Source organism: Lepidochelys kempii, chromosome 8 (genome assembly GCF_965140265.1).
Source record: "Lepidochelys kempii isolate rLepKem1 chromosome 8, rLepKem1.hap2, whole genome shotgun sequence".
NCBI lineage: Eukaryota > Metazoa > Chordata > Testudines > Cheloniidae > Lepidochelys > Lepidochelys kempii.
Window position 1 is genome coordinate 788463 of NC_133263.1, and position 26645 is coordinate 815107.

General features: G+C 55.3%; 1 protein-coding gene across 3 annotated transcripts in view; it reads left to right on the top strand.

The window, feature by feature from the left end:
- Positions 1-19980, top strand: part of GRK6 (G protein-coupled receptor kinase 6) — a 34847-nt gene extending 14867 nt beyond the window's left edge. For 2 of the 3 annotated variants that reach the window (XM_073355078.1, XM_073355080.1), the window contains 11 exons: positions 521-613; positions 1014-1077; positions 1899-2039; positions 3942-4132; positions 4726-4763; positions 4946-5035; positions 8238-8446; positions 9126-9263; positions 9591-9728; positions 10036-10170; positions 14295-19980. In XM_073355078.1, the coding sequence (XP_073211179.1) occupies positions 521-613; positions 1014-1077; positions 1899-2039; positions 3942-4132; positions 4726-4763; positions 4946-5035; positions 8238-8446; positions 9126-9263; positions 9591-9728; positions 10036-10170; positions 14295-14345 (1288 nt within the window). In that variant the 3' untranslated portion in view covers positions 14346-19980. Of the gene's footprint in view, positions 1-520; positions 614-1013; positions 1078-1898; positions 2040-3941; positions 4133-4725; positions 4764-4945; positions 5036-8237; positions 8447-9125; positions 9264-9590; positions 9729-10035; positions 10171-13395 lie in introns of all 3 variants that reach the window. The other variant, XM_073355079.1, reaches the window with a different exon arrangement.
- The last annotated feature ends 6665 nt before the right edge of the window (positions 19981-26645 follow it).

Consider the following 26645-nt stretch of genomic DNA (forward strand, 5'->3'; position numbering starts at 1 on the left):
AGCAACGGTGCCTCAGCAGCTGATTACAATGTCTGGGCATGGGCCTTCTGCAGGGGGCTCCGTTGTTAAGGACTCTCTCTCAAGGGGCAGACTGTACCACATCCTCCTCGTGTGCATGGCACAGCCAGCACCTGCTCACAGGGGCCATGCTTGGATCTGAGCAGTGCCAGCCCAGCTCCGTAAACTGCTTTCCCCACAGGACGATGTTATCCCCAGTGTCTGCTTCCTCTTCCTGCAGTGGCTGCAGATTACTGAATGTCAGGACCAAAGGGCTGGAGTTTGTGGGAAAGAGCTCTCCTGGGGTGCTGGTGGGTGCTTGGGGTAATGCCTGGCTGCCCTGCTAGGAGGGGGCAAGGGTCTCATTTGTCTTGGGTGCAGCTGTGGGGAAGGCCAGCTACTGCTTAGATCAGAGGGGTCTTGGGCCAAAGTCTGGGCTGGCAAGCTGCTCCATCCTTCGGAAAGCATTTACAGTGTCCTCCTGCCCAGGAAGCATAACTGACTGGCTGCCCCTCTCTCCCAGGCTCATCCATGACTATCTGAGCGTGGCTCCCTTTGCCGATTACCTCGACAGCATCTACTTCAACCGCTTCCTGCAGTGGAAATGGATGGAAAGGTAACTCTGTCCCTGCTTCTCTTGGGGGCACTGCAGCCCAGGGGCCCTGCAGGCTCGGGGCTAGGAGGTGCTGCTCGAAGGGAACCTGCAGCCCTTCCTTGAGTTCTGGCCGAAGCCAATCAAGTGGGAGCAGATGTTCTGTTACCTCACATCAGCTCAGGGTGCTGTCCTCCTCAGCACCCACGGAGCCCTTTCCCAGCTTTAATTAAGGCAGCAATAGGGCCCTGCTTTCCCTGTGACTGCAGAGCCAGGGTTCGCCCTCTGAGTTCCTGACTCCGTCAGCTAGCTGAGGCCAGGTGTGCCTGCTGCACCAGGGAGGGTGGGGGACTTGTTCCATGCAGCCGGGTACCTCACTGCTCCCCCTCCCATCTCATGCCAGCCTCTTCTGCTTTGTTCACAGGCAGCCAGTGACTAAAAACACTTTCCGCCAGTATCGTGTGCTGGGAAAGGGAGGCTTTGGTGAGGTGAGTGGCCTTCATGCTCTCCTGCCTTTGAGTATGAGGGAGATTCAGGGGCCAAACCTTTGTCCTGCCAAAGGGCCCCACCTGCCCCTGACAATGGGACTGGGCCTTGCTTTCTGACCCAGTCCCCAGGAAAGTCTCACTTGCTGGGTACTCTCTGCTTTTGCTCTTGATCCCCTTTTCTGGAGCTGGGAGAGCACCTTATGTTGGACACTACAGCTGCGTCTGGAGAGGAGAGAGGGGCTGGCATGGTGTGTGTTCAGGACAGGCGGTGCTGGGGGAACACTTATCACCCTGCCACTGCTTGGGCAGAGGACCAATATCATTATCTCCCATCTTACAGATGGGGAAACTGAGGCACACACCTGGGATTCTCCTGAGTCGGTGGCAGAGCCAGGATTAGAACACAGGACTTCCTGACTCTCAGCCCCTTGCTTATGCTGTTGGGTTACACCTCTCTCTTGGGCTGTAACTCCCTCAAGCATCCCCTCCATGGTGGCCAGTGGGCTGCAGGACTTGTGTCCAGGCTTCACTGCCATGTGCTCGCAAGGGGACAGCTCAAAGTTGGTAGAAGTAGATAACCAGAAGAGTCAGATGGGCAGGCCACACTGGCCAATGATCAGAGACCAGCAGGCCAGGGAGAACCATATAAGCCCCACACCAGGAAAAGAGTTGGTCTGGTGGCTTGCTTGGCTGGCAGACCCAGAAGTGCATGGCACTAATATTAGCAGTTTGGATGGGGTGGAGTCTGATCCCTGAGCCTGCACCAGCTGGGTTCAGGGGCAGGGTTTGGCCTGCAAGCTGAGCCTGCTGGCTTCCTCCAGGTGTGTGCATGCCAGGTGCGAGCCACCGGGAAGATGTATGCCTGCAAGAAGCTGGAGAAGAAGCGGATCAAAAAGCGGAAGGGGGAGTCCATGGCCCTGAACGAGAAGCAGATCCTGGAAAAAGTGAACAGTAGGTTTGTAGTAAGTACATAGGAATTGCTTTAACTTTGCATTAAGGGGCTGAGAGGCAGCTGACCCACCTGTGGCCCATACTCTGCACTGCAGTGGGGCTGCACAAGGAGCCTGTGTGGGTCCTAGTGCTGCATTTCCCCAGTGCTGGACTGTAAATGTGCCATCTCCCTGGCTGGGCATGAGATGACATGGCAGCAGTGCTCTGAGGAGGGTGCAGGCCTTGCTCGGGGGAACCCAGGTGGCTGGTTTTCGACCGAAACGCAGTCAAAGAGGGACCCTGGCGACTCTGGTCAGCACCGGTGATTGGGCTGTTAAAAGTCTGGTTCGCTGTGTAGCGGGGCTAAGGCAGGCTCCCTGCCTGCCCTGGCTCTGCGTGGCTCCCAGAAGCGGTGACCTGTCCAGCCCCTAGGCTCAGGGGTGATCAGGGAAGCTTCACTTGCTGTCCACAGCTCCCACTGGCCAGGAACCATGGCCACTGGGAGCTGTGGGGGAAGAGGCAGCGCACAGAGCCCCTTCCGCCTAGGGGCCGGAAATGCTGGCTGCTTCGAGGAGCAGTGTGGAGCCAGGGCAGGAGGGAGCCTGCCTTAGCCCCACTGCACTGTCAACTGGGAGCTGTCTGAGGTAAGCACTGCCGCCTGGCTGGAGCATGCACCCTGAACCCTCTCCTGCATCCCAATCCTATGCCTCAGGTCGGAAACCCCTTTCCCCCTCCCATACCCAAACTCCCTCTCGGAGCCTGAATCCCCACCCCTGGCCGGAGCCCAGACCCCCTCCCATACCTTAACCCCCAATCCTGAGCCCGCTCCTGCACTCCAAAACCCTTACCCCCTCCTGTACCCCTGCCCCAGCCCGGTGAATGTGAGTGAGGGTGGGGGAGAGTGAGTGATGGATTGAGTGGGGAGGGCTCAGAGAAGGGGTGGGGCAGGATTTTCTGTGATTAGAAAGTTGGCAACCCTAGACAATCCAGAGGACCCGCTGATCTTCACTCCACTGCTGTGGGCCCGGATAACAGAATTCAGCCCTGTTTGCTGAACAGGGCACAGTGATGGAGCTCCCCCTAGAGGCTGGATGGTGTCACAGCGTTAGTCTGCAGAAGGAAAAGGAGGACTCGTGGCACCTTAGAGACTAACCAATTTATTTGAGCATAAGCTTTCGTGAGCTACAGCTATAAGGGAAAGCTTGGCCTATGCAGAAGGCAAGCTGCAACCAGCCCCACCTCTGACCTGCTGCAGCTCGATGGGGTTGTGTGGCAGAGATCTACTGAGCAATTGTGGCACACTATCCTGTGCCTGGTGGAGCAGGCAATGCATAGGGTGGGGGCTGCTGCTTCCAGCTGTAGGGAGGTGTTGGCCACATGGCACTGAGCGGTGTGACAGTTCCCACCAGATAGAACTTTGGGGTGAGGGCCCTGCATGAAATGCTTCCACCCAGCTGCTTCCTGTCCAGGTGTCTTGCTGTCCTAGCTGGACAGCAGCTTTGGTTCTGATCTCTTCCCTGGAGACTTCCTAGCTCCTTGCACAGACAATGCAGCCAGTTCCCTTTCAGTGTGCAGTGAAGAGGGAATCTCCTGTGAGCTGGGGATCTGCCTGGCTGGACCCACTAGCTGCTGCCGCATGGTAGACTTGGATTTGAATGGTTTTCCTCTCTGCAGTGTCTGCCCTGGCTGGTTGAGGGCTTCACAGCTGGAAGGCAGGTGAAGCCAGAAAAATGGGAGGGGTGCAAAAGCCCCCTCCCAAGAGATAATCCCCAATGTGTCTGATAGGTGATGGGGATAGGAAACAGTTCTAACCTTGCCACCCAGGCAGCTGTGTCCAAGGCTGGCTGGCTGCCTGGGTGGGCCTGGTGCCTGCCAGGGCCTCTATCTGCAGCAGCTCTGTTGTCTTCTAACAGCTTTTCTGCTCTGTCTTGCAGGTGAGCTTAGCCTATGCATACGAGACTAAAGATGCCCTCTGCCTGGTACTGACCCTCATGAATGGAGGGGACCTCAAGTTTCACATCTACCATATGGGTGAGGCTGGCTTTGAGGAGCCTCGGGCTGTGTTCTACGCAGCTGAGATCTGCTGCGGCCTGGAGGACCTGCACCGGGAGAGGATAGCGTACAGGTGAGTGAGCTTTCCTGTGATGGTGGTGGGAGTAGAGGCTCACAGTTACACAATATGCCCTTTAGTGGGGCTGGTTCTTTCACTAGCTGCAAAGGCAAGAGGGCTCCGGGGAGCTCTGCCTCTCCCAGCTAGTCCCCTCCCAATCCTCCATGAGGGTCACCCTGGAACCCAAGTTAAAGGGAGCGGGGAAGGCCTTAGAGGAAAGGCTGGCTGTAAGCCTGCTCTGGATGGGTTTGGATGAGTTCTCTACAAGAGAAGAGGGAAGCAGCCCAGTGGTTTTTCACTTCCGCTCTTTTCATGAGGCTTGGAGTCTGAGCTGTCAGCCACAGGGTGAACAGGAGCTGTGCTGGGCTCGCCTGGTGATGGGGATGTGACTGTAGGAAGGCTGCACTCCTTGCCTGAGGGGTAGGAGTTGCATCCCATCTGCTCATGAGATGCAATATCTGTGCTTTGCACTAGGCTTGTACAGACAGTCAGACTGAAGTAGCAGGCACTGCCCTGGTGGGATGTTGCCTGTAGGACTGTCCCAGGCTGAGCTGAGGGTTTTGCTGCTCCAGGGCATGTCTAATGGAATCTGCTCTCTCCCACTCTAGGGATTTGAAGCCAGAGAACATCTTGCTGGATGACCATGGTGAGTCGAGGGCTGCAGGTGGGAGAGGAGCCAGGAGTGTGTGGCGGTGCTCTGGCCCTGTGCCTGGACTGTGGGAGCCTCTCTCATTTCCTTGTGTGAATCAGGGCTACTTTGTGCTTACCAGTAGCCATGGCCTAGCCAGTCAGCTCGTGAGCTCCTAATGGTGTTATTCCCATATTCAGGTCACATCCGTATTTCAGATCTGGGGCTGGCTGTGCACGTGCCTGAGGGCCAGACGATCAAAGGCCGCGTGGGGACAGTTGGTTACATGGGTGAGTATCTCCTGCGACAGGAAATCTGGAGGCTATGTGCCCTGATTTCCAGATTTGAAATGTGTTCAATTTGCATAATACCTCCCTCTTCCAAAGTTTGCCCTGCCCCCCACAATGTCCTTTCTGACCATAGAGACCCTGCCTAAATTATGGCCTCCAACAACCTGCCTTTGGCCACAGAGAAATGGCTAGAGTGACTGCCTATACCAGTGGCTCTCAACCTTTCCAGACTCCTGTCCCCTTTCAGGAGGCTGACTTGTCTTGCACACCCCCAAGTTACATCTCACTTAAAAACTACTTGCTTACAAAATCAGACATAGAAATACAAAAGTGTCACAGCACACTTACTGAAAATGACCAACTTTCTCATTGTTACCATATCATTATAAAATAAATCTACTGGAATATAAATATTGCACTTACATGTCAGTGTACGGTATACAGAGCAGTATAAACAAGTCATTGTCTGTGTGAAATTTTAGTTTGTACTGATTTTGCTAGAGCTTTTTATGTAACCCGTTGTAAAACTAGGCAAATCTCTAGATGAGATGATGTACCCCTGGAAGACCTCTGCATACCCCCAGGGTACATGTACCCTTGGTTGAGAACCATTGGCCTATACAGTGTCACTCTATTCATCACCCTGGGCTGCATTCTAGCCAGAGCTCCATGACTGGGAACAGACTGGGGGCTTTGCTTTAGAGGTAGGTGTCTGTGGACAGAGCCCTGGAAGACCCTTGGAATCTCTGATTTAGAATCCTAGCCGTCCTTAAGGATTGCGTAACCATGGGGACATGGTGCTTTGCGCACACAGCTCCCCTATGCTCCCAATGAAAACAGGAGACAGAAGCAGGGGTGCCCAAAACTAGGAGTCTACTGACAGATCATAACAGCTCTGGTATCCTCAGCTGGGTTCAGTGAGGGGATGGCTGACTGAAAATTAGACTGGAGACCTTGGAGCAGAACACTGTAGGCACTGATTCTACATCCCTCCTGTGACCCAAGGTGCCTAGTGTGGCCCACACTGAAAATGCCAAAGTCGGCGCAGGTTGCAAGAACAAGAGCAGATTCTCCCAAAACTAGTGGTTAATACTGTAGTTAGATTCACCAATCGGTCACAAACTGTGCTTCTGATCCCCAACACTGGTTATCAAGAAGCCAAAAAAAAAAACCACACAGCCCCCTTTATTGCATTCCAGTCTCTGGCTCCTAATCAGCAAATAGGTCCAGTAAAGTGAGAAGTTATTTAAAACTCCATTCATTGTACAAAATGTTCTTCTGATCCCCAGAGGGCCAGCCACATTCCGAGATCAGTACTAGTTTGGATCTGACCCAAAATACCACGCTGCCAGCCAATCCCTTAGTATCTAAAACTAAAGATTTATAATAAAAGAAAGGAAAGAAATGGTTGAAGCTCTCTTCTAACAACTATCAGATACATACATATGACTTCAGAGTCTATATATCGGGTTCATAGCCACATTGGTGAGTTTGCTGGCTTGTAAAGTCCCTCTGGAACACACCCAAAGCTTGGATGGGTCTATCAGTCCTTTGTTCAAAGCTTCAGTTTGTAGAGAAGTTACTCCAGAGGTGAGAAGCAGGATTGAAGACAAAATGGAGAAGATGCAGCTGCCTTTTATATCCTTTGCCATGTGGCTTGTACATCCTTTGGCCCAGACACAAGCTCCCAGCACATGGGCATGGAAAAGCTTTTGGAGTCTTCTGTCCATAGGCATGTCCCTACATGTCCTGCTGACTCATAGGTATAGGCCCTGGCTTCTCTCAGTGGATTCATTGTACAGCTGACTGCCCTTGGTGGGCCATCCAACAGGCTAGATAGTGCTGATGTCAAGTTGCCTAGGGGTGTCACCCAGAGACACAGCACAGGTTTGAGATGTAGGTGTATGTCACACACTTATAACTCATGATACAAAGATACAGACCTATAAACAAGATTATCATACCTAGCAAATCATAGCCATGTAAGGTCTCAGTGGAAAAGTTATCTGGTAAGATTCATTGTCATATATAATATGGGTATCTTCTAGTCTAAGCAGTCACCCATATTCCATACAGCGTCCCACCTACTAAAGGCGATGGTAACATATAGCAGTTGAGCAGTGGCACACAGCCATGGGGGGCAGGTGGGCCCCCCCTTTGGGGAGGCGAGCCCCCGGCTCCACCCACTCCCTCCCCATGGTCAGAGCCCACAGACAGACAGACACACACACACAAGCCCCTCCCCCATCCGGAGTAGCCCTGAGCTCTCCCCCGGACTGGGCTGGAGGAGCCCTGGGCTGCCCTGAGCGCTCCGCACCGGGGCGGGAGGAGTCCTGGGCTGCCCGGAGCCCTGAGCGCTCCCCACCGGGGCGGGAGGAGCTCCCTGTGCCTCCCCTTCCTGGCCCCAGCCTTCTGGGTCTGTTGGAAGACGCGTTTGATGTGTCCCATGCAGGGTCCGGGGCGGCTGAGGAGGCAGTATGTGCTGCCTCAGCCGCCCCGGAACCTGCATGGGGCATAATAAAGCAAACCCTGCCACAAGCATTCGGCAGCCGTGCTGGGGGAGGCAGAGCCTCCCCTGGCCTATTGGACCCGCAGCCCAGGCATGCTGAGCGCAGCCCGCCCCAGGTCTCCCACAGCAGATCCCTGCCTAGACAGCTGTGGCTGCACAGCCTTAGGGCTGGACAGGTCTCTCATTTTTGACTGGTCACAAAAATCACCCTTTCCATCTCGTGGCTATTCCTCTTTCCCGAGAGTCCTCCCAGACACAGGCAAGGCTGGGGCTGTGCCCACCCCTGACCATGCCACTCATTCTCAGAATCTGCCAGTGCCACAGAGCAAGCCAGCTCCCTAGCTGTGGCTCCGGGACGTACCCATGAGGGCTGGAACAATGTGTATAGTGGGGGTGCAGAGAGCCACTGAACCAAACTGTGAACCCTGTATGTGATGGAAACCGCTTCCAGCCAGGGGTGCCATAGCCCTAGTTCCAGCACCTATGGACTGACCTGATAGTTCCAGGGGAGAAGAGCTGGGGAATTGCTAAGAGGTGGAGGAGGCTAGAAGCTGACAGCCTGGAAGGAGCCCTTGCCCAGCTCTCCTGCCTGAGCCATTCCCAGCCCTTCTCTGACTAGGCTAGATTCACCCTCTGCCCTCGTGGGTCGTGTTCCATCCTCATGTTGCACTCGTTTGCCCCACTCCCTTGCAGCTCCCGAAGTAGTGAAGAATGAGCGCTACACATTCAGTCCCGACTGGTGGGCTCTGGGCTGCCTTGTCTATGAGATGATCGAGGGCCAATCTCCCTTCCAGCAAAGGAAGAAGAAGATCAAGCGGGAGGAAGTGGAGCGGCTGGTGAAGGATGTACAGGAGGAGTACTCGGAGAAGTTCTCGTCTGGCGCTCGCTCCCTCTGCTCCATGGTACCAATGCCTGAGTCCATGGGTGCCCAGGGCGTCCATGGGTTTTCCAGAGCTGGAGCACGCACAGAAAAAAAATAGTGGGAGCTCAGCACCAACCAGCCACAGCAGTTCGGCAGCCTGAGGAGGAGTTTGTGGGAGGGTGGAGAGCAGCGCGGGGGCAAGGCGAGGGCAGGAAGAGATGGAGTGGGGGTAGGGATTTGGGGGAGGGGGTGGTGGAAGCAGGGCCTTGGGTGGAGCACCCCGGGGAAAAATAAGTCCACGCCTATGTCTGAGTTCCTCCCTTGCCCTGCAGATGCCAGAGCGGCAGTGTCCAGGCTCGCTGTCCTTCGCTCAGCTAACGCTGCTCACGTACCTTTGGTCCCAGCCAAGTCGGCTGGGGATGAGGCTGCAGGCACAGCCTGCTGCTTGAACTTGGTGGGGGATGGGGGGGAGTTGCATCCTGGCATCCAAAAACAAGGCCTGTGGAGTGGCTGCAGGGTGCACTGACTCCCCCTAGCACCTGCCTGGCTGGAGAGCCTGCCCTCTGAGAGGCCATTCAGAAGCCCAACCTAAATTCGACCTCAGCTCCTAGTGTAGACCAAGGCTAGGTGCTGCTGTTCCATGTATCTTCTTCCCCAGGCTTCTGTGGAAGGGTCCTGCCCTCTGCCTGCAGTTCTCACCCTGCTGTGCTGTGTTGCAGCTGCTGTGCAAAGACCCTGGGGAGCGGCTGGGGTGTCGAGGAGCTGGAGCCCAGGAAGTGAAGGAGCATCCTCTTTTCAGACACCTGAACTTCAAGAGGCTGGAAGCAGGCATGCTGGACCCCCCCTTCAAACCAGACGTAAGTGTTGTTCCTGGGCAGATCAGAAGCCATGGCCCTGTGGGGAGGAGCTCTGCTCCCACATTACCTCTCTGTCCCATTTGTGCGGATCTTTTCCCAGGTGAGCAGGGGCCCTGTAGCTACTTACTAACGAGGGGGTCCCCCTGCTCCCCATTCTGGTTGGGGTGTTTCTGGAGCAGCTGCCCCAGCCTCCCCAATGTGAGGGATGCTGTTGGAATGGGTGGCATAGGTGGGAAGGGAACTGCCTGGCAAATGGTGGGAGTTCTGACAGGGCCCATGGGGCTCGGCTCCGCTGCTTTGTGACTGCTGCCTCTGCTTCTCTCCCAGCCCCAGGCCATCTACTGCAAGGACGTGCTGGACATTGAGCAGTTCTCCACAGTAAAGGGAGTGGAGCTGGAGCCCACAGACAATGACTTCTACCAGAAGTTTGCTACAGGGAGTGTGCCCATCCCGTGGCAGAACGAGGTAGGGGGGGGGTTCATGCACAAAGGGCGCCTGCACGGCAGGGAGGGCTGCCTCCCATAGCACAGCACTTGACTAGGTCCAGGCCTTGGAGAAGGGGCCAACAGAGCCCAGTGACCCTGCTCCTCCGTGCAGTGACTGAGTGAAGGGTTCTTGGCAGTCTCTTGTGCCCTGTGTGATCAGCCTTCAGTGGGGTAGGTAGGGGCTTTTCTGGGCTGTTCCGGTCAGCGGGTCTCCAGCGCCCAGGGTCCTGTCTGCTGAGGCAGGTGGGTGAGTGTCTCATGCTGCAGTCATCTCCTTTCTCTCCTAGATGATTGAGAGTGAGTGTTTCAAGGAGCTGAATGTCTTTAGCCTGGATGGCACAGTGCCCCCTGACCTGGACTGGAAAGGACAGCCTTCTCCACAGCCCAAAAAGGGTTTGCTACAGCGCCTCTTCAGTAGACAGGTAAACCCCCAAGTGGGGAGCGGGCCCTCTGGGGATGGCACCCACCTTCCCTCTGCACTGAGACTGCCAGGACACTCTCCCCCGCTCCCCCACCCAGCAGAGTCAATGGCAGGAGCCAGACGCTAGGGGGCACCAGAGGCGCAACGTCTCCCATGGGGTCACCAGCATGATGGGGCCAGTTTCCAGGGCAGCCGCACTCCTCTGGAGTGCCAGGGGAGTGCCTCTCCTGGGCATTCAGAGCCCGGCAGGTCCTCTGGCCTCCCTGCCCTGTTCCCTAAGGGCTGGAGCCCTCCGCTGTGTCCACCGGTGCCTGAGCGCACTCGCCTTTCCCTGGATTTTCAGGCCTGCAGTTGATGGAGCTTTGTCCCCCTCAGGAGTTAACCAGCCCTGACATCTCCAAGTAAGCTACTGCCCTGCACAGATATCCCTGTAGTGCGCACGGCCTGATGGTGGGGTGGGGAGACTTGTACTCCTGCAGACCTCCTGATCGTGTCGGCTCGTGCTGGGCTTGCGTTTCGCTAGGGGACTGCCCAGGAAATGGTGAACTGGTCTGGCTGGGGTCCAGCCCTATCTCTTCTCTGCTGAGCCCCGTTCTTCCCTTGTTTCCCCTCTTGATCCATGCTCCCTGGTCTGAGAACGATACGTGTCTGTAGCATAGAGACTTGTTGCTTCCCTCTGCAAGAGGTGGCTCTGTACCTCCAGTCCTCTGAGACTGGCTCTGTCCTCGCATGATCCTGTGCACCTAGCCCTATGACATCTGTAAAGACAATGCCAGCTGCAGCCAACTGCACTGTTGCCAAGTAATCTCCAACCCTAGGTCAGGGCAGTTCAGCTCATTTGAGGCCCTACTTTAGATCTGCTCGTGTGGACACAACCACTCAAACCCCTGGATCGGGGAAATTATATGGCGGGCCATAAATGCTTACAAAATTGCGGGTTGGGGAGAGGGCTCCAGCTGGGGGAGTGGGCTGTGGGATGGGGCCAGAAATGAGGAGTTCAGGATGCGGGAGGGGGCTCTGAGCTGGGGCAGGGGGTTGGGGTGAGGACTCCAACTGGGGTACGGGCTCTGGGCTGGGGCAGGGGATGAGGGGTTGGGGGTGCAGGAGGGTGCTCCGGGCTGGGACCAAGGGGTTCGGAGGGCAGGAGAGGGATCACGGCTGGGGCAGGGGGTTGTGGTGTGGGAGGGGGTCAGGAGTGTAGGCTCCAGGTGGTGCTTACCGGAAGCAGCAGCATGTCCCCACTCCGGATCCTACACGGAGGCACAGACAGGTGGCTCGGCGAGCTGCCCCGTCCTCAGGCACCATCCCTGCAGCTCCCGTTACCCATCGTTTCCAGCCAAAGGGAACTGTAGGGGCGGTGTTTGGGGCGGGGGGAACATGTGAAGCCCCCTGGCTGCCCCTACCCAGAGGGGGGACATGCCACTGCTTCTGGGAGCCATGTGGAGCCACAGCACGCTCAGAGCAGGGAAAGCCCCCAGCTGGAGTGCCGGAGCAGGGAAAGCCCGGACCCCACTCCCCAATGGGAGATCGAGGGCTGGATTAAAACCTCTGAAGGGCTGGATGTGGCCCCCGGGCCGTAGTTTGCGCACCCCTGCCCTGAACCTGTGGCTTTCCCATGCTCTCCAGGTAGTCTGCACAAGCCATCAAACGTCACTTCCTGGGTTTTGCCTTTATTGGAAACTTGAATAAAAGCAGGCTTTTCCCATAAGCCTGGCTTGTCCTCAGGCTTCCTTCAGAGCCTCTCTGTGTGCCTTGTTTGCTCCAGGCTCTGGGGGACACCCCTTCTGATCTGAGGGGATGGGAAGGGGAAATTATGAGGCAGCAGGACTCGGGCCCCTGCGTGTATCTCTGCTACCAGAGTAGATCAACAAGAGCCTTCATCCCTCCAGAGGGTGGGAGATTGTCCGGCTCCTGCTGGAGACACACACGCCCTCCCTGTGCAGCTCCAGCCTATCTGCATGATGCTATCTATGCTGTGCTGGAGGATGACAAACTCTGTCTCCACCCCGTTCGTTAGCTCTTACCTGCATGTGGCAGCAGTGCCCAAAGGCTGTGCATGCATTGTGCTGGGTGCTGCCAGAGAGACAAGGACGCTGCCCTGAAGAGCTCAGTCTGGTCTGAAACACACGCCAAGCATGTGACAGATGGGGACGGGCTGGGCTGGGGTGTGGTGCCCTGCAGTCCTAGGGATGGTGGGTGTTTCTAACTGCACTGGAATGCCCAATCCCCTCTCCTGCCTATGTTGGCATTGCAGCAGGAGTGGGGGGCAAGGCCTTGCAGACCAGCTCAGGAAGGGTGTCGCATGCAGAAGGGGGCAGTGGAGAAGGTGGAGAGGAGCAAGTGGAAGGGGGCAAGGTAGCAAACCTGACAAGGGGATGACACCAGAGAGAAGGCCAGATGGGCATGGAGGAGCAGAGGGAGGCAGGGCCTGGATGGGTGAGGACAAGAAACTTGAAGTGCGTGTTGTGCAGGGCCAGGGGAGGGGCACAGTCAAAGCCCCAGGTCAGAGAGCTGATCTTGAATGGGTTGGAGGGGCTACCATGAAAGCTGGGAAGGGAGCGTCACTGATGGAGGTGCCCAGGGACTGGACCAGTTGCTTTGGGAGGTGGAGGGGAGGAAAAAGTGGTCGGGTCAGATCTATCTGTGTAGTTGGGGTCAGGGTCTGAGTTGTGTGCCCCCATCCCAGGCGGAAGGACTCAGTGCACAGACTTCTGAGTGTCATCCTGCCAGGCCGAGTCCTCAGCGTTAATGAGACTCCCAGCATGGCTCAGCCTGCAGCAGGCAGAGATGCTGCTTGGTGCACAGCTCTTGGGTGCCAGTGGGCGCAGAACCACTGCAGACTTCTCTCTCTGCATGTTCTCTGGCATGGAGTAGCCTCGGTTTGTATCCAGGGACAGGCATAGCCCATGCTGCTGCCACTGAGCTGCTGCCTAGCAGCTGTGTGACCTGAACACAAGTAAATGTCAGAACAGCCTGGCCCAGACCCGTTCCGAGCTACCTCCTCTGCTGGTTCCCGCTTTCCCCTCGTAGGCTCTCAGCATGGCTGTCCCTCTTTGGTGCTGTTTCATAAGAGCCTCTGGCCGGAGCCACTTATCCCACTGTCCTGGCACAGGAGTGCTCTGAGCCAGCTGTGGGACCTGGCAGGGGGGTGGGAGCTGCAGCAAACATGGGGTCCTGCCTGGTTGTGACTCACCAGCCTCTCATGCCACATCTTTTCTCTTTCCAGAGGTGAGCAGCCCTCTCCTGGCTGCTCTGCTCAGGGAAATACCTGGTGGCCTAGACTCACCTGCGGACATGGCAAGACCTGGGGAAGAGTCGTCTTGTCCTTCAGTGCCTAACCCCCACCCTCCCCACCCCAGCAGAGCAGATGCTGCTTGTGTGTGTTAATTACCCCGTGAGCAACTAACCCTGCTTCCCTGCACTCTCGTTGCCTCACCCCAGTGTGAGAGGGGGCTTTGCCACTGCTGTCTGCTCAGTCAAAGCTTCCCTGCATTACCACTGCTGTGGGCCCTGCTCCCAGCGAGGGGCTCCAGGAAGTCAAAGGCTCCTGCTGACCCCCTGACCTCCATCCTGAGCTCTGAGTCTCGCCAGCCCAGGTGCTTTGTAGGGTTTGGGATATTTGTATAGGTCTATATGTACTGAGGGCACAAGGATTGTTTGTGATGGGCTCCAAGAGCTGCCTTGCCCAGATCCCTGCCCTCTTCCTGCTGAGGGAGCCAGCTGCCTGTGGGCCCCCAGTGATCAAGGGGCCCTGTGCTGTGTAGGGTGCAGACATTGGGTCAGACGTGAGCTGGTTGCTGTGTGTCTTCTGCACCCCGATGGATTTCAGTCTGGGCAAGGCCAGTGAGGTCCCACCTCAAGCTGCTGAGCTGGCCAGTATAGGATTGTTCCTCCACTCAAGGGCATGTCCTCTGGGAAATGGTCCTGCTGGAAGGACTCCCCTATCTGTTCCCCTCCCAAGGGTGTTAGCTCTCTTCCCCTGGCTCCGAGTCCCTTCTCTCGCAGTGCGGGGTGACCCACCCTGCTCAGGGCAGCTGGGGGCGTGTTGTTTTGTACCCATGCTCACCCTCTGCTTGCTGTGCTCCTCTCTCCCTCTCCTCCCTTCTGTTGCCCTTCTGACTTCAGGACTGTTGTGGAAACTGCAGTGACAGTGAGGAAGAGCCCAGCCGGCTGTAGACCCCAACCTGTTCTCCGGGCTTGGACCCTCTTGCCTCTCCCAGGCACCCAGCTGTGCAGCACGCCAGCCTGATGGACAAGGTAGCAGCTACCCTGCCACATGGGATTTGTTTACAGTTTTGCACATCTCTATTTTGAGACACTCGAAGTAGACCCAGAAAGATGCTCTGGGCTGTGAGCAGCAAGCCCTGCGCCAGGGAGCACTGTGCAGCAGGGCCTCGCTGTGCTTGGGGAAAGCCCATGGCTGGGAAGACCTGGATGCTTCCGAATCTGCTGCTTGGAATTGCTCTTCTGCTGCTCCCCTTCTCAGCCCCGCTGCTCCCCTCCACCGGGGACAGAGGGATCCCCCAGCACAAGGTGGGGCTGCCAGGGCAGGAGCTGGCAGGAGCAGATCCAATGACCCATTCCAGCAGCTGGCCAGTCTCGCAAGCCCCAGGTTTGATATATTTATATAGGTCTGTATGTATGTATATATCATGCATAGGTTTTTTATTTCTCGGGGGAGGGGGTCCTTCTGCATTTCCCCCTCCCCCTCCCATGGGCTCTGGGCACAGTTCTTCCCACAATGGGGGAGCTGCTGCACCTGCTCTGCCCTGGAAGTCTTGGGCAGGGGCCCCTTGGCCACTCCTGGCACCTTAACATGTCTAAAGTATCTTCCCTAGGACCTTCTGGGACTGCTTCCCCCCCGCCCCCCGGGAGGATGTCTCCTGGCAGCACAGGCTAGAGGGGAGGTCCATTGTGCAAACATTCCCACAGCCCTTTGGGCACAGGAAAGTACCATGCCAAAGCATTTACCACTAAAAAGCCCAGCTATGGGACCAGTCAGTGCTTCGCCTCACCCCCTTTGCCTGCTGGGCACCTTTTCTCCTTGCTCACCCTGGCACTCACTGCCTCTGGCCCCTCTGATGGGAGCCAGGATCACCCCGGCTGTTTGAAGCTGCAGTTCAGCATCTGCCGCTCTCTGCAGCAAGGCAGGATGTGGCCTTTCCCAAATAAAGCTGGAAGCCAGGCCAGCTCCTGGATTCTGCATGTGGCGTGGGGTGCCCTGGCTGCTGCTGAGAGCCATCGTAGACCGCTTGGGTAGTCCCCTGGAGGAGCTGCAGCAGGAGTCTAGCTCGCTGCACTGGCTGGCAGAGGCCATCGGTGCCCAATGTGTCTGTAGCTTTCGCTTTGTGCAGACCCCATAGGAATGTGCCTCTGCCCCCATAGAGGGCAGTGGGGCTGAGCCTGCTGCCTGTGTCCAGCTGTGGTGTCTGCAGCTCCACCCTGCTCGGAGGTACTGAGCTGCTTTCAGTGGAACAGCCCCACTCAGGCCATCACCTCCAGGCTGGGCCTAGCTGGCTGCTGAGCCCCAGGGACCTGTGCCAAAGGCTTAGTGCACCTCACCCTTTCTCCATGGGAATCTCTTCCATTACGCAGCCTTGCAGCATCTAGAAATCTTGTGCCTTCCGGGGAATCAAAGGAGAGGGGCTTGGCGTCCCAACTGGAGCCTTGCATGGCCCTATGGGACTGCTTCAGCCCTCTGACATGCTCTAGGGGTCCATCCATTTGCTCGTGTCCTGTACAGTGCACATTTGTTCCTAGCGGTAGCGGGACTCTTCCCCCGTGCACTGGGCTGGCTGCTCCTCGGACCTGTGGTATCGTTCGCTTGCATTGCACTGATGGTGGGAATATTTAAAGAATTTTTAACCTTTCTGTTAAATGTAAGTTCTGTCATGTCTGTTGCTGCCGTGCAGAGGTGAATACAGTGAGCACAACACACTTCCCATTGCCTCCTCCTTCTCCCCCTGTCTCTACCTAGCAGCCTGGTACACAAACCTGCTCGGGGAGAGCTATGCTGCTCTGCCCAGGAGCACAGTTGTCAACTTACACATGGTAAATTAGCTCTCCAACTTTCACAATAAGCCAAAAATCAAGCTAATCCCATTTCAAAACAAGCCAGTCCCTAAGAACCCCAACACTCACTTATTAGACCCCCTGGCGTGCAGTCTGGGACTGTGGTGGGCTCCAGGTGAGCACCCCTGACTTCCCCCCCCCACCGCCCCAACCCTTGCCCCTGCTTGCCAGGAACCAATCACAATAAAGAAGCAACAAACTAGAAGCCAAAAACTAGCTAACAAGAAACTCACAAGCCAATTAAGCCAAAAACAAACCCAAATTCTGTTTTTTCTCTTGTGGGTTTAGCAGGTTTGTTTAGGAGCCTAGGATTAGCCGAGCCAAGCCCCTGGGTTCTCGGCTGCCTGGTGAACCATGGGCATGCAGAGGAGTGAAAGGTGCTCACCTCTCTTGGGTCAGGGTGGCTCTTGGGCCAGGCTGTAAATTCTGCACTTCCATAGGCCTGCATCAGGCTTCTGCTATGAACACTGAGAGCCCTCCCCTGTGCATCCACCTGCCAGTCACGTTTGTCTCCCTGCTGCATCCAAGCTCCCCAGGAATCCTGGGTGTAGCTCTGCTAATGGGGCCTGGCTCCTGCTCTGTGCATTGGGCGGTGCCCATCCCAAACTGCAGGATCCCCCTTCTTCCTCCATCTGAGCCACTCTCTAGCAGCTCATCCACAGCTTCCCCTCACAGGGGGCCTTGGGACTTGTTTTGGGTGCTCCTAGCCAACTTGTCTGAGCTGCATGCGGGGCTCTCAAGTGCTCAGCCCTGTCCACCCAGCAGGGAGCGTTGACCACTTGAAGGAAAGGAAGGCTTCTGAAAAGGGGTAGCAGCTCAATTGCCAGAGGGTATGTGGAGCTGTCTCCCCTGGGGTTGTGGAGGGGAGAACATAGCGACTGGTTTACTCTCAGCACAGGGGCCTGCTCCAGCCCAAAACCACAGCGAGCCTGGCTGTGCAGACATTCTCCTATCCCTGGGGCCGAGCAGGATCTTACATATGGGTGGAGAAAGTTTCTCCCTGGGAAGCCCCCTCCAATGACCCCAGTCAAATCCCGCTCCTGGACCAGCTCTATCTGGACAATGGGGATGGCTCTCGGCTGGGAGCAGTTCTCTGGGGCAATACCTGGGCATAAGAGGCTGCATGAGTTCATGCTATGGCTGGGAGCTAGTACTGCCTGGCTGAAGGGGGACTCGCCCCTGTGCCGGAAACTGCAGGCATGCTCCTGCTGAGGCCCTAGAAAAGGGAATCTAACCCATGCCTTGCAACCTCCTGCTGGGAGGGACTCCAGCTAGCATGGGAGGGTGGCTGCGTACTAGGGTTTGCTCTGAATCAGTGCCCTTGTGGATGCTCATCTGTAACACCCACCTCTGCTATCTGATTTGCTCCAGCCCCTCTCAATCTGCTGCCAGGTGTGGGAGCTGGGATTGCCCATCAGCAAGCACAGGCTAAGCCTACCATCAGCTGCAGTGCTAGTCAGGGTCAGCAAATTAGTTCTAAACGCAATTCCAGGGCCCGTGCAGGGTGCCTTCATTCTGCCCTCTATGCATTGCCCCCTCTGCCTCCCACCAGCCTTTACGCTCCCCACGTTCACTTGCTTTTAATCCCTCCTGCCCTCAGTGCATCCCCTCCCTCCACAGCTGTTGAAGTCTGTGGGTTTACTGTTGCATTTTCCTACCTTTAGAAGCGGGTTGTCCACACCCCATTGCTGTGGCAGCCCCACGTGCAAGGGGAAGTGCAGACGCAGCTCGACCAAAGTGCTGTCAGGTACACCAAGGAACCACTGAGGCTGTGAACAATGGCGTTTAACTCCTCCTCCTGGTGTGCTGGTGCAGGCTTTGGGGATTGTCAGGCAGGTACTTGGTGCCCCTTTAATGGCTCCTAGCAGGGGCCCCTTGCCCTGCCATGGCATCTGCTCTGCCAAGCTGTGGCCTATGGGGGGGTTTGTGTTCAAAGGCCAGGGTTTGTTGCAGCACTTGAGCAATAGCTTGAGCCATTCTAGTGTTGCGTTCCTCCCCAACATGTTCGGGCAGCACAGGCTGGGGTGAAAGCAAGGGGCTGGGGCGTGTAAGTTCAATCAGATTTGCACTTCCAGCTGGAGTGGGCTGCTTTTGTTCCTTTTCTAGCTGGAGTCTGGACACTTGGACTGAGCCACAAGCATATTCTGCCAGCCACTGCTCCAGCATGTGCTCTCTCAGGGCGTTACTAGGCTCCTACTTGGAACCACTGGCTGAAAGGACTGTTCCTATGTGCTGGAACAAGCCCCAGCAGCCGCTGCCCTCCCTCTACAGGGCATGCTGATGGTGGGAGCTGCGTCTCTCCCCTCTGTTTGCTGGAGATCAAGCCCTGTATTCTTTAGAAATAGGCACTGTGGGTGGGTCCTAGCCCTCCTCCAGGCCATGGTGAAGTGGCTCGGAGAGCTGCCTGGGCACACGGGGACCTCTGTGTGTGTTGGGGGGGGGCAGGGAAGGCAGGGCCCCTTCCCACAGAGTCCCAGCTCCCCCCTTCACACATTACTGAGAGCTGGCACTGCCGTCCATGGTTTGTGGGGGGGAGGTGGTTTCCAGTAGGGGAGTGTCACCAGGCCAAGTCAGAGTAATTGACTTCAGCCTGTGGAGGAACTGCACCTGCCTGGTGAGAAGAGTCTGCCCCTACTGTCACTTGAAAACTGAACCTGGAGGGGCAAGCAGCCCAAGTGCCAGAGCCCTCTTGGAATGACTGTCCCCTACTTTTTCTGTGCCTCACACAGTGCCCCTCAGTGGGGGGGCAGGACCCTACATGCCTCGGGCACATGTGGCATGCCCCCTTTTCTGGCTGTTGGCAGGGAGCCCAGCTCTTCTTCTCTGATCACTTCACCTGCTCTTGCTCTCAAGCCCAAGTTCTGGTTCTGACATCGCCTTGGTTGCTGGGGTGATGGGTGTGACATCACATGCAAAGGATTAGTGTTTCCTGTTTAGGGCTGTAAGCAGCAGGGGCTGGAAAAAACAGCAGCAAAGCTCCTATTTCCAGGCATCTGTCCTGAGACCCACCAGTTGCTCTTATGCCTGATCTGGGAGGTGGCAGCAGGTTTTCAGTGCTGAAGCTAATAGTTTGAAGCTGTTCCCTGTGGGAATGGGCTGAGTGACTCCATTGATAGAGCATGGATCTACCCGTGGCAAGTGCCCTGTAACTTCACAACAGTTCCTGCCTGCCTGCTGAGGGGTGGGTTTTTGAGGGGGGGCTCCTGCAGGCAGAGAGGTTTTTGGAGTGAGCAACGCTGTGTGGTTACAGCACATGGAAGGAAGGAGAGTTTGGGGGAGATGTGACTTTAATATCCTCTCTCATAATTCAGCTTGGTAATGGTACCTCTGGCTCCATGCTGTTGCATTCAAGGTGGAGGAGTAGGACTGGGTGGGTGGTGAGATGCAAGTATTGAAAGGCTGAGAAGTTAATTTTTGGAGCTACTTGCTAGCAACTTGGGGGCATGTGCAAATCTCCAGGCTCCTTGCAGCCTCACTGAACTTTGCCAGGGGGAGGCTGTGCTCAACGAATGTTAAGAAGAGTTCAAGATCCAATTTCCAAATTGTTGTTCAGCAGTAATAGCAAGGGAGAGAGAGCAAGAGTTTGGCTACCAAATGTGGCACCTAGCAAGTCATTTCCTGTATGGAAAGGGGCTCTATCTGCCGAGAGCAGCACTGGTTTTCTTGGCAAATGGTGGGGTTTTTTTTGTTTTGTTTTGTTTTTTTAAAGGAAATTTCCCAATAAAAACTTTGAAACATGGTTGCAAATTGCTTTTTCCTAAGAACTCCTTGTCCTTAGTTGCCCCTAAAAGCCCTGGGCTTCTAAGTTGCAATTACATTTAAAAACAAAAAACTGAGACCCGTATTAAACTCTTGGAAATGCTTCATTGCGGGACCAGTAACTGAATTGACCCCAGGTGGTGCCTATCTGCCAGCAAGCACTTCCCCCACTGTCAACCGCAGGCTACCTCCTCCTGTATTGACCCAAGTGGTTAGCCCATTCTGTGCACTGCAGGTAGTTTCCGATGCCCAGGAGGCACGGAGTCCCTGGGCGATGCTCTGGAACTGCTCCCCATGAAGCCAGGCTGGACTCTGGGGAAGTCTCCTTTCTGTGAGCAGCCTGTCTGCAGGACACACAGCTCACCCAGCTTCCACCTTCCTGGGTCTGACCTCGGAGCATTCAGCCTCCTCTGCCCCTCCGTGCGCTTCCCCCAGCGAGTCCGCTCAGGCGGGGTCCTGGGGAAGCCAGAGGGTCCTACCCCCCCAACTCCACAGTCAGACGTGACTCTCAGCCAGCCAGTAAAACAGAAGGTTTATTAGATGACAGGGATATGGTCTAACACAGAGCTTGTAGGTGCAGAGAATCGGACCCCTCAGCTGGGTCCATTTTGGGGGGCAATGAGCCAGACAACCCCGTCTGCACTTCACTCCATGGCCCCAGCCAGACCCAAACTGAAACTCTCTCCCGCCCCTACTCCTCTGGGCTTTGTCCCTTTCCGGGGCCAGGAGGTCACCTGGTTCCTTTGTTCTCCAACCCTTTTAGCTCTCACTTTACAGGGGGGAAGGGCCAGGCCATCAGTTGCCAGGAAACAGGGTGTTGGCCATTCTCTGTGTCCAGATCCCTGCACACACCTGCCCTCTAGGGCTCTGCAATGATCATACACCCTTATCCCACCCCCTAGATACTTAAGAACTGCATAGGGGAAACTGAGGCACCCCCACACTATTCAGAGGAAACATTAAGAACAGTCCCACTTCATCACATCTCTCCCCCCTTCGAGATCGAACTGAGCGGGGTCACTTTAGCTGGTGACCTGGGGAAGTTCGAATCCACCAACGTTCCCATGGATGCCCCAGCATCTCTCCCATTCCTTGGTGGGAGTTACACCAGGCCCTTCCAGTTTCACGCCCTCCCTTAGGTCAGGGGTGGTCGATAGCACTCGCATGCCGCATGTGGGAAGGTTTATGCGGCCTGTGCTCTTTTGCCACCCCAAAATCCCTGGGGGTCAAACTGGGATCAGGTCTTCTCCCAGCGCTCCAGGCTGGAGGGTTGCAATTTGGGCTCTCTTGGTTAAGAGCCCTCATCTTGACCTGGGCCACATACTGTTCACTTACAGAACTAGCATGGAGACATCCCTTTCTCAACAACCTTGTCTCCCCAACAAGCTGGCCAAACACAGCCACTGGGTTAGAGGATTGTTTTAACTTTCTTAACAGCTCTCACTCCATCTGAGGCCTTCTCAAAGCTCTCCACACTGGATCTTTCAACAGGAAAGTCAGTGGATCCATTCACAACAGAAAATTTCTGGCTGTTAGGAACTGAAATTTTCTTGATTAAAAGAAAAGGAGTACTAGTGGTACCTTAGAGACTAACCAATTCATTTGAGCATGAGCTTTTGTGAGCTAAAGCATCCGATGAAGTGAGCTGTAGCTCACGAAAGCTTCTGCTCAAATAAATTGGTTAGTCTCTAAGGTGCCACAAGTCCTCCTTTTCTTTTTGCGAATACAGACTAACACGGCTGCTACTCTGAAACTTTCTTGATTAAATCACTTTCACACCCTTCAGTTGCAGTAAACTGTTTGCAAAGACTCCATGAGGATTCCTTTCCCTAGGGCTTTTCTATGCAACAATTCACCCCTCACAGAAATTCTGCTCTTACCCTCTTCACCGAAGGCTTGCTCTAGAGGAACACTGTCCTGAGCAACAACAGACTCTTTCTGGGTCTCCCTTACATCCAGAATCAGCTCTGGCCCATCCGGCGGATTCCTACACAATCCCCTTTCGGGCAAACTCACAGACTTCCTAGATAAAAAGTCAGAAGCATTCTCCTTCCCTTTGCCACACACAAGTTCAGGAATCTTTTCCTTCTTGCGACAGGTTTCCACACCCTCCGTAGGTAACATGATCACACACCTTCATGCTCTCCTTGTGCCCTGGCTAGGATCTCACCCTGATTAGACAGAATTGTGACACCCTTTCCCAACCACACACTAGCAACAGGCAAAATACAAGCACCAGAATTGTCTGGGCTCTGGGATTTTACATAGACACTAACTGGATGCGACCTAGTTACAGGGCCATTCTCCCGAGCAGACACAAACTTAGGACCCTTCCCTTCCTGGGCTTTAGCTGAATCCAGAACCAACTCTGAGACAACTGCACTACCCTCAACCGTCACAGGCTGAAAGGCCCCTTCTGTCTGCTCCACAGACAAAGAAGAGCCGGACACACTTTCTCCTTTCCCACACCCCAGCTTGGGACCTCTTTCCCCTTGTCCCAGCACACAAGGCTGGTCACAGACAACTGCTTGGAGATCAGGGTAGCTCCCTCCACAGGCAAGTCAATACCCCCGACAGACACAGACACGTTTCCTTCACTGTCACAATTCTCCACCCGGCTAACAGGTAAGGTCCAGGGACACTCATCTTCCTCTCTCCTCGCCTTCCCACCCTGCTGACTAGACACAGCCATCAGCTCACAAGGCTGCCTAGGCTCATCCAGACTTTCCTTACCAAGCACCTTGCCACTCCCAACAGATCCCCTGCCCTGCCTGTGTCTCCCCCACTCAGCTGGGGTCTCAGCTCCCACTGTGCTCAGCGCTGCCCTTGCTGTCCCAGTGGGGTAGGCAGGGAGCTCGCTGCTTTCCTCACTGCATCAGAGCCAGCGGGAGCCCCTTCTCCAGTGTGCAAGGGGGGCGGGGAGCATCTCTCTGTCCCACCCAGCCCCAGGGGTCTGGTTACAGGCAGGCAGGTAGGTAGCCCAAGCCTAGCAGCTCCTCCCCGCTGCCAGCCAGGTCATCTGCATTTTCACTGACCATTTCCCTCTCCCCCAATTGGTTCCCTGGATTCAAATTCAAACCCTCGGCAGTTACAGGAGCAGGGCCTGGACCCTGTCCCAAAGAGACACAGTCGCCCCACAACAGGGTCTTGCAGCTGGTATCCTGGAGAACCCCAATGGCCAGCCAGCCCCACCCCTCCTGGGTCTGCACAGGGATCTGGGCCATAGGCAGGGCGAGGGGCTTCATCCCTGGGACCCTCACCCAGCTCACCCAGCCCCTCAGCATCTGAGGCTGCACCACCCAGGGCCTGACACCAGTTCTCTCCGTCCCAAGATCTTGCCACCCCAGGAATGTCTCCCCATTGACCATCACTTTCCACTCCCACTGGGGGTCCGAGGGGCCTGGCCCCAGGAAACTCCACACAGACATAGAGGTTGGGGTCAGGAGTGGGAGGCTGTCCACCTCCCCACCCATCTGGCTGATGGTGTCTATGGCCTTGGGACCCAGCAAGGGAGCTAGACACCGGGGCTTTTCCGCAGGATCCCCCTGGTTCAAATCGCCAGCCTGCTCAAAGGCAGTGAGGTGGGCATCCACATCCCCCCCTCATTAACCAGGGGCAGCAATTTACTCTCGAGGTTCCCTGTGGAACTGGCCCCCCGGGGTCTATCCCCACTCACCCCGGGGAGGTCCCCTAGGCCTCTCCACCCCACCACCGCCAGTTCATGCTGCTGCTGCTTCTGCAGCTGTTTCTCGGGCTCTCGCTGTCTCTCACAGTCCTCTTGTTCTCTCGGACTCAGCTCCAATCCCGTCCATCTCCGATCCCCCAATGGGGAACCCGATCGTGAAGACCCCTGTCTGGTCAGGGACAGGAGTCTTGGGGATGCCTGGCTACCACTCCAGCTGCTCCCAGATCCTGCTATAGCCCCATTTGGGTCAGAAATCTGTTCCTTAGAGCAGTCATCGTCCTCCAGCTGCAAGATGAACTGTGCTTTGGTGAACTTTCCAGTGTGAAACCCTCTCTTTCTGCACAGGGTTACAATGTCCTTCTTAAGGAGACGGGGACAGGCCATCAATCCTCTCTTCCCAAGTTGTTGTGGACTCACAGGCCTTTGTGCTCTCAGCTCCCCATGGTTTCCAGGGAGAACCCCTAGTGTGCCAGCCCTTCTCGAGGTCACCCCCTCTTTGCCAGGGTCGAGCCGCAGGCTCCTCCGCCCCTGAGACTGCTCACCGCAGGCTCCTCCGCCCCTGAGACTGCTCACCGCAGTCCCCAGGGAGACCCCATTACTGCACAGTCCTTCTCACTGGTCACACACTCCCAGGGGTTAACCGCCCCCCGAAACCGCTCCTCTCTGAGCCTTCAGCATGACTGGTCCTCGTCAATCCCCCTTCGTGTTACTGCTCCCCAGTCACTTACTGCAGGAAGCGCCATCTGCAGGGTGCAGTACATCCCACCGCTCCCACCAGTTGTCACGGAGTCCCTGGGCAATACTCGGGAACTGCTCCCTGCGAAGCCAGTCAGGACTCTGGGGCAGTCGCCTTTCTGTGAGCAGCCTGTCTGCAGGACACACAGCTCACCCAGCTTCCACCTTCCTGGGTCTGACCTTGGAGCATTCAGCATCCTCTGCCCCTCCGTGCGCTTCCCACAGCGAGTCCGTCCAGGCAGGGTCCTGGGGAAGCCAGAGGGTCCTGCCCCCCATCTTCGCAGTCTGACGTGACTTTCACCCAGCCAGTAAAACAGAAGGTTTATTCGACCACAGGAACATGGTCTAACACAGAACTTGTATGTGCAGAGAACAGGACCCCTCAGCCGGGTCCTTTTTGGGGAGCAGTGAGCCAGACAATCACGTCTGCACTTCACTCCTCGTCCCCAGCCAGCCCCAAACTGAAACTCTCTCCAGCCCCCCCTCCTCTGGGCTTTGTCCCTTTCCCGGGCCAGGAGGTCACCTGATTCCTTTGTCCTCCAACCCTTTAGCTTTCACCTTGCAGGGGGGAAGGGCCCAGGCCATCAGTGGCCAGGAAACAGGGTGTCGGCCATTTTCTGTGTCTAGATCCCTATACACACCTGCCCTTTAGGGCTCTGCAAGGATCATACACCCTTATCCCACCCCCTAGATACTTAAGAACTGCATAGGGGAAACTGAGGCACCCGCACAATATTCAGAGGAAACATTAAGAACAGTCCCGCTTCGTCACACCAGGAGAAATTGATGATGACTTCAGGTGTTTATTTACAATGTCCTGTTTCCTTAATACAGGAGGAATCAAGCTGGAGTTAGTTTCTTTGCTCACAGTTCAAAGCCTCTTTTAAGTAGGACTTTGCCCAAAAGCTCTTGCTTACGTGGCCATGCTGCCCGTGCTTCTTTTCTGCCTTCTCTCAGCTTCTCTGGGCTTTCTTGCTTTTTCTATCACAGACACACAAACCTTCACCAAACAATAGCCAGTGAAATTTCCTCTGCCTGTTGGTTCAGATCCTGGGTTACATAAAGGAGTTTAATGCTTTTTACAACTATCTCAAATTGTTGGTCCCAGGCTGTGAGAGAGAGAAGGTGGGTGAGGTAATACCTTTAATTGGATAGACTTCTGTTGGTGGAAGGGACATGCTTTTATAGATTCATAGATACTAAGGTTAGAAGGGACCATTATGATCATCCAGTCCAACCTCCCGCACAACACAGGCCACAGAATCTCACCCACCCACTCCTGCGAAAAACCTCTCACCTATGTCTGAGCTATTGAAGTCCTCAAATCGTGGTTTAAAGACTTCAAGGAGCAGAGAATCCTCCAGCAAGTGACCCGTGCCCCATGCTACAGAGGAAGGCGAAAAACCTCCAGGGCCTTTTCCAATCTGCCCTGGAGGAAAATTCCTTCCAGACCCCAAACATGGCGATCAGCTAAACCCTGAGCATATGGGCAAGATTCACCAGCCAGATACCCAGGAATGAATTCTCTGTAGTAACTCAGATCCCACCACATCTAACATCCCATTGCAGGCCATTGGGCCTATTTACCATGAATATTTAAAGATCAATTAATTACCAAAATCATGCTATCCCATCATCCCTTCTCCTCCATAAACTTATCAAGTTTAATCTTAAAGCCAGATAGGTCTTTTGCCCCCCCTGCTTCCCTTGGAAGGCTATTCCAAAACTTCACTCCTCTGATGGTTAGAAACCTTCGTCTAATTTCAAGTCTAAACTTCCCAATGACCAGTTTATATCCAAGGCTTTTGAGCTGCATAGAGTTCTTCTCAGGTCTGTCTTGCTCCAGACTTGAGGAAGAGAACTGTGAAGCTTGAAAGCTTGTCCCTTCCTCCGCCAAAAGCTAGTCCAGTAAACTCTATTACTTCGCTTTCTGTCTCAGCTATCTTTAATGAAGGAGTCTGGTTACACCACCTGGTTTCAAATACGTTTAAACAAACTCATAACATCCATCCCCCACAAATCTTAGCTTCAACCACTGTCTCAAGGGAGTCCAAAATGGTGACGATCTAAATCAGTGGCTCTCAACCTTTCCAGATGACTGTCCCCCATTCAGGAGTCTGATTTGTCCTATGTACCCCAAGTTTCACCTCCCTTACAAATTACTTGCTTACAAAATCAGACATAAAAATACAAAAGTGACACAGCGCACTCTTACGGAAAAATGC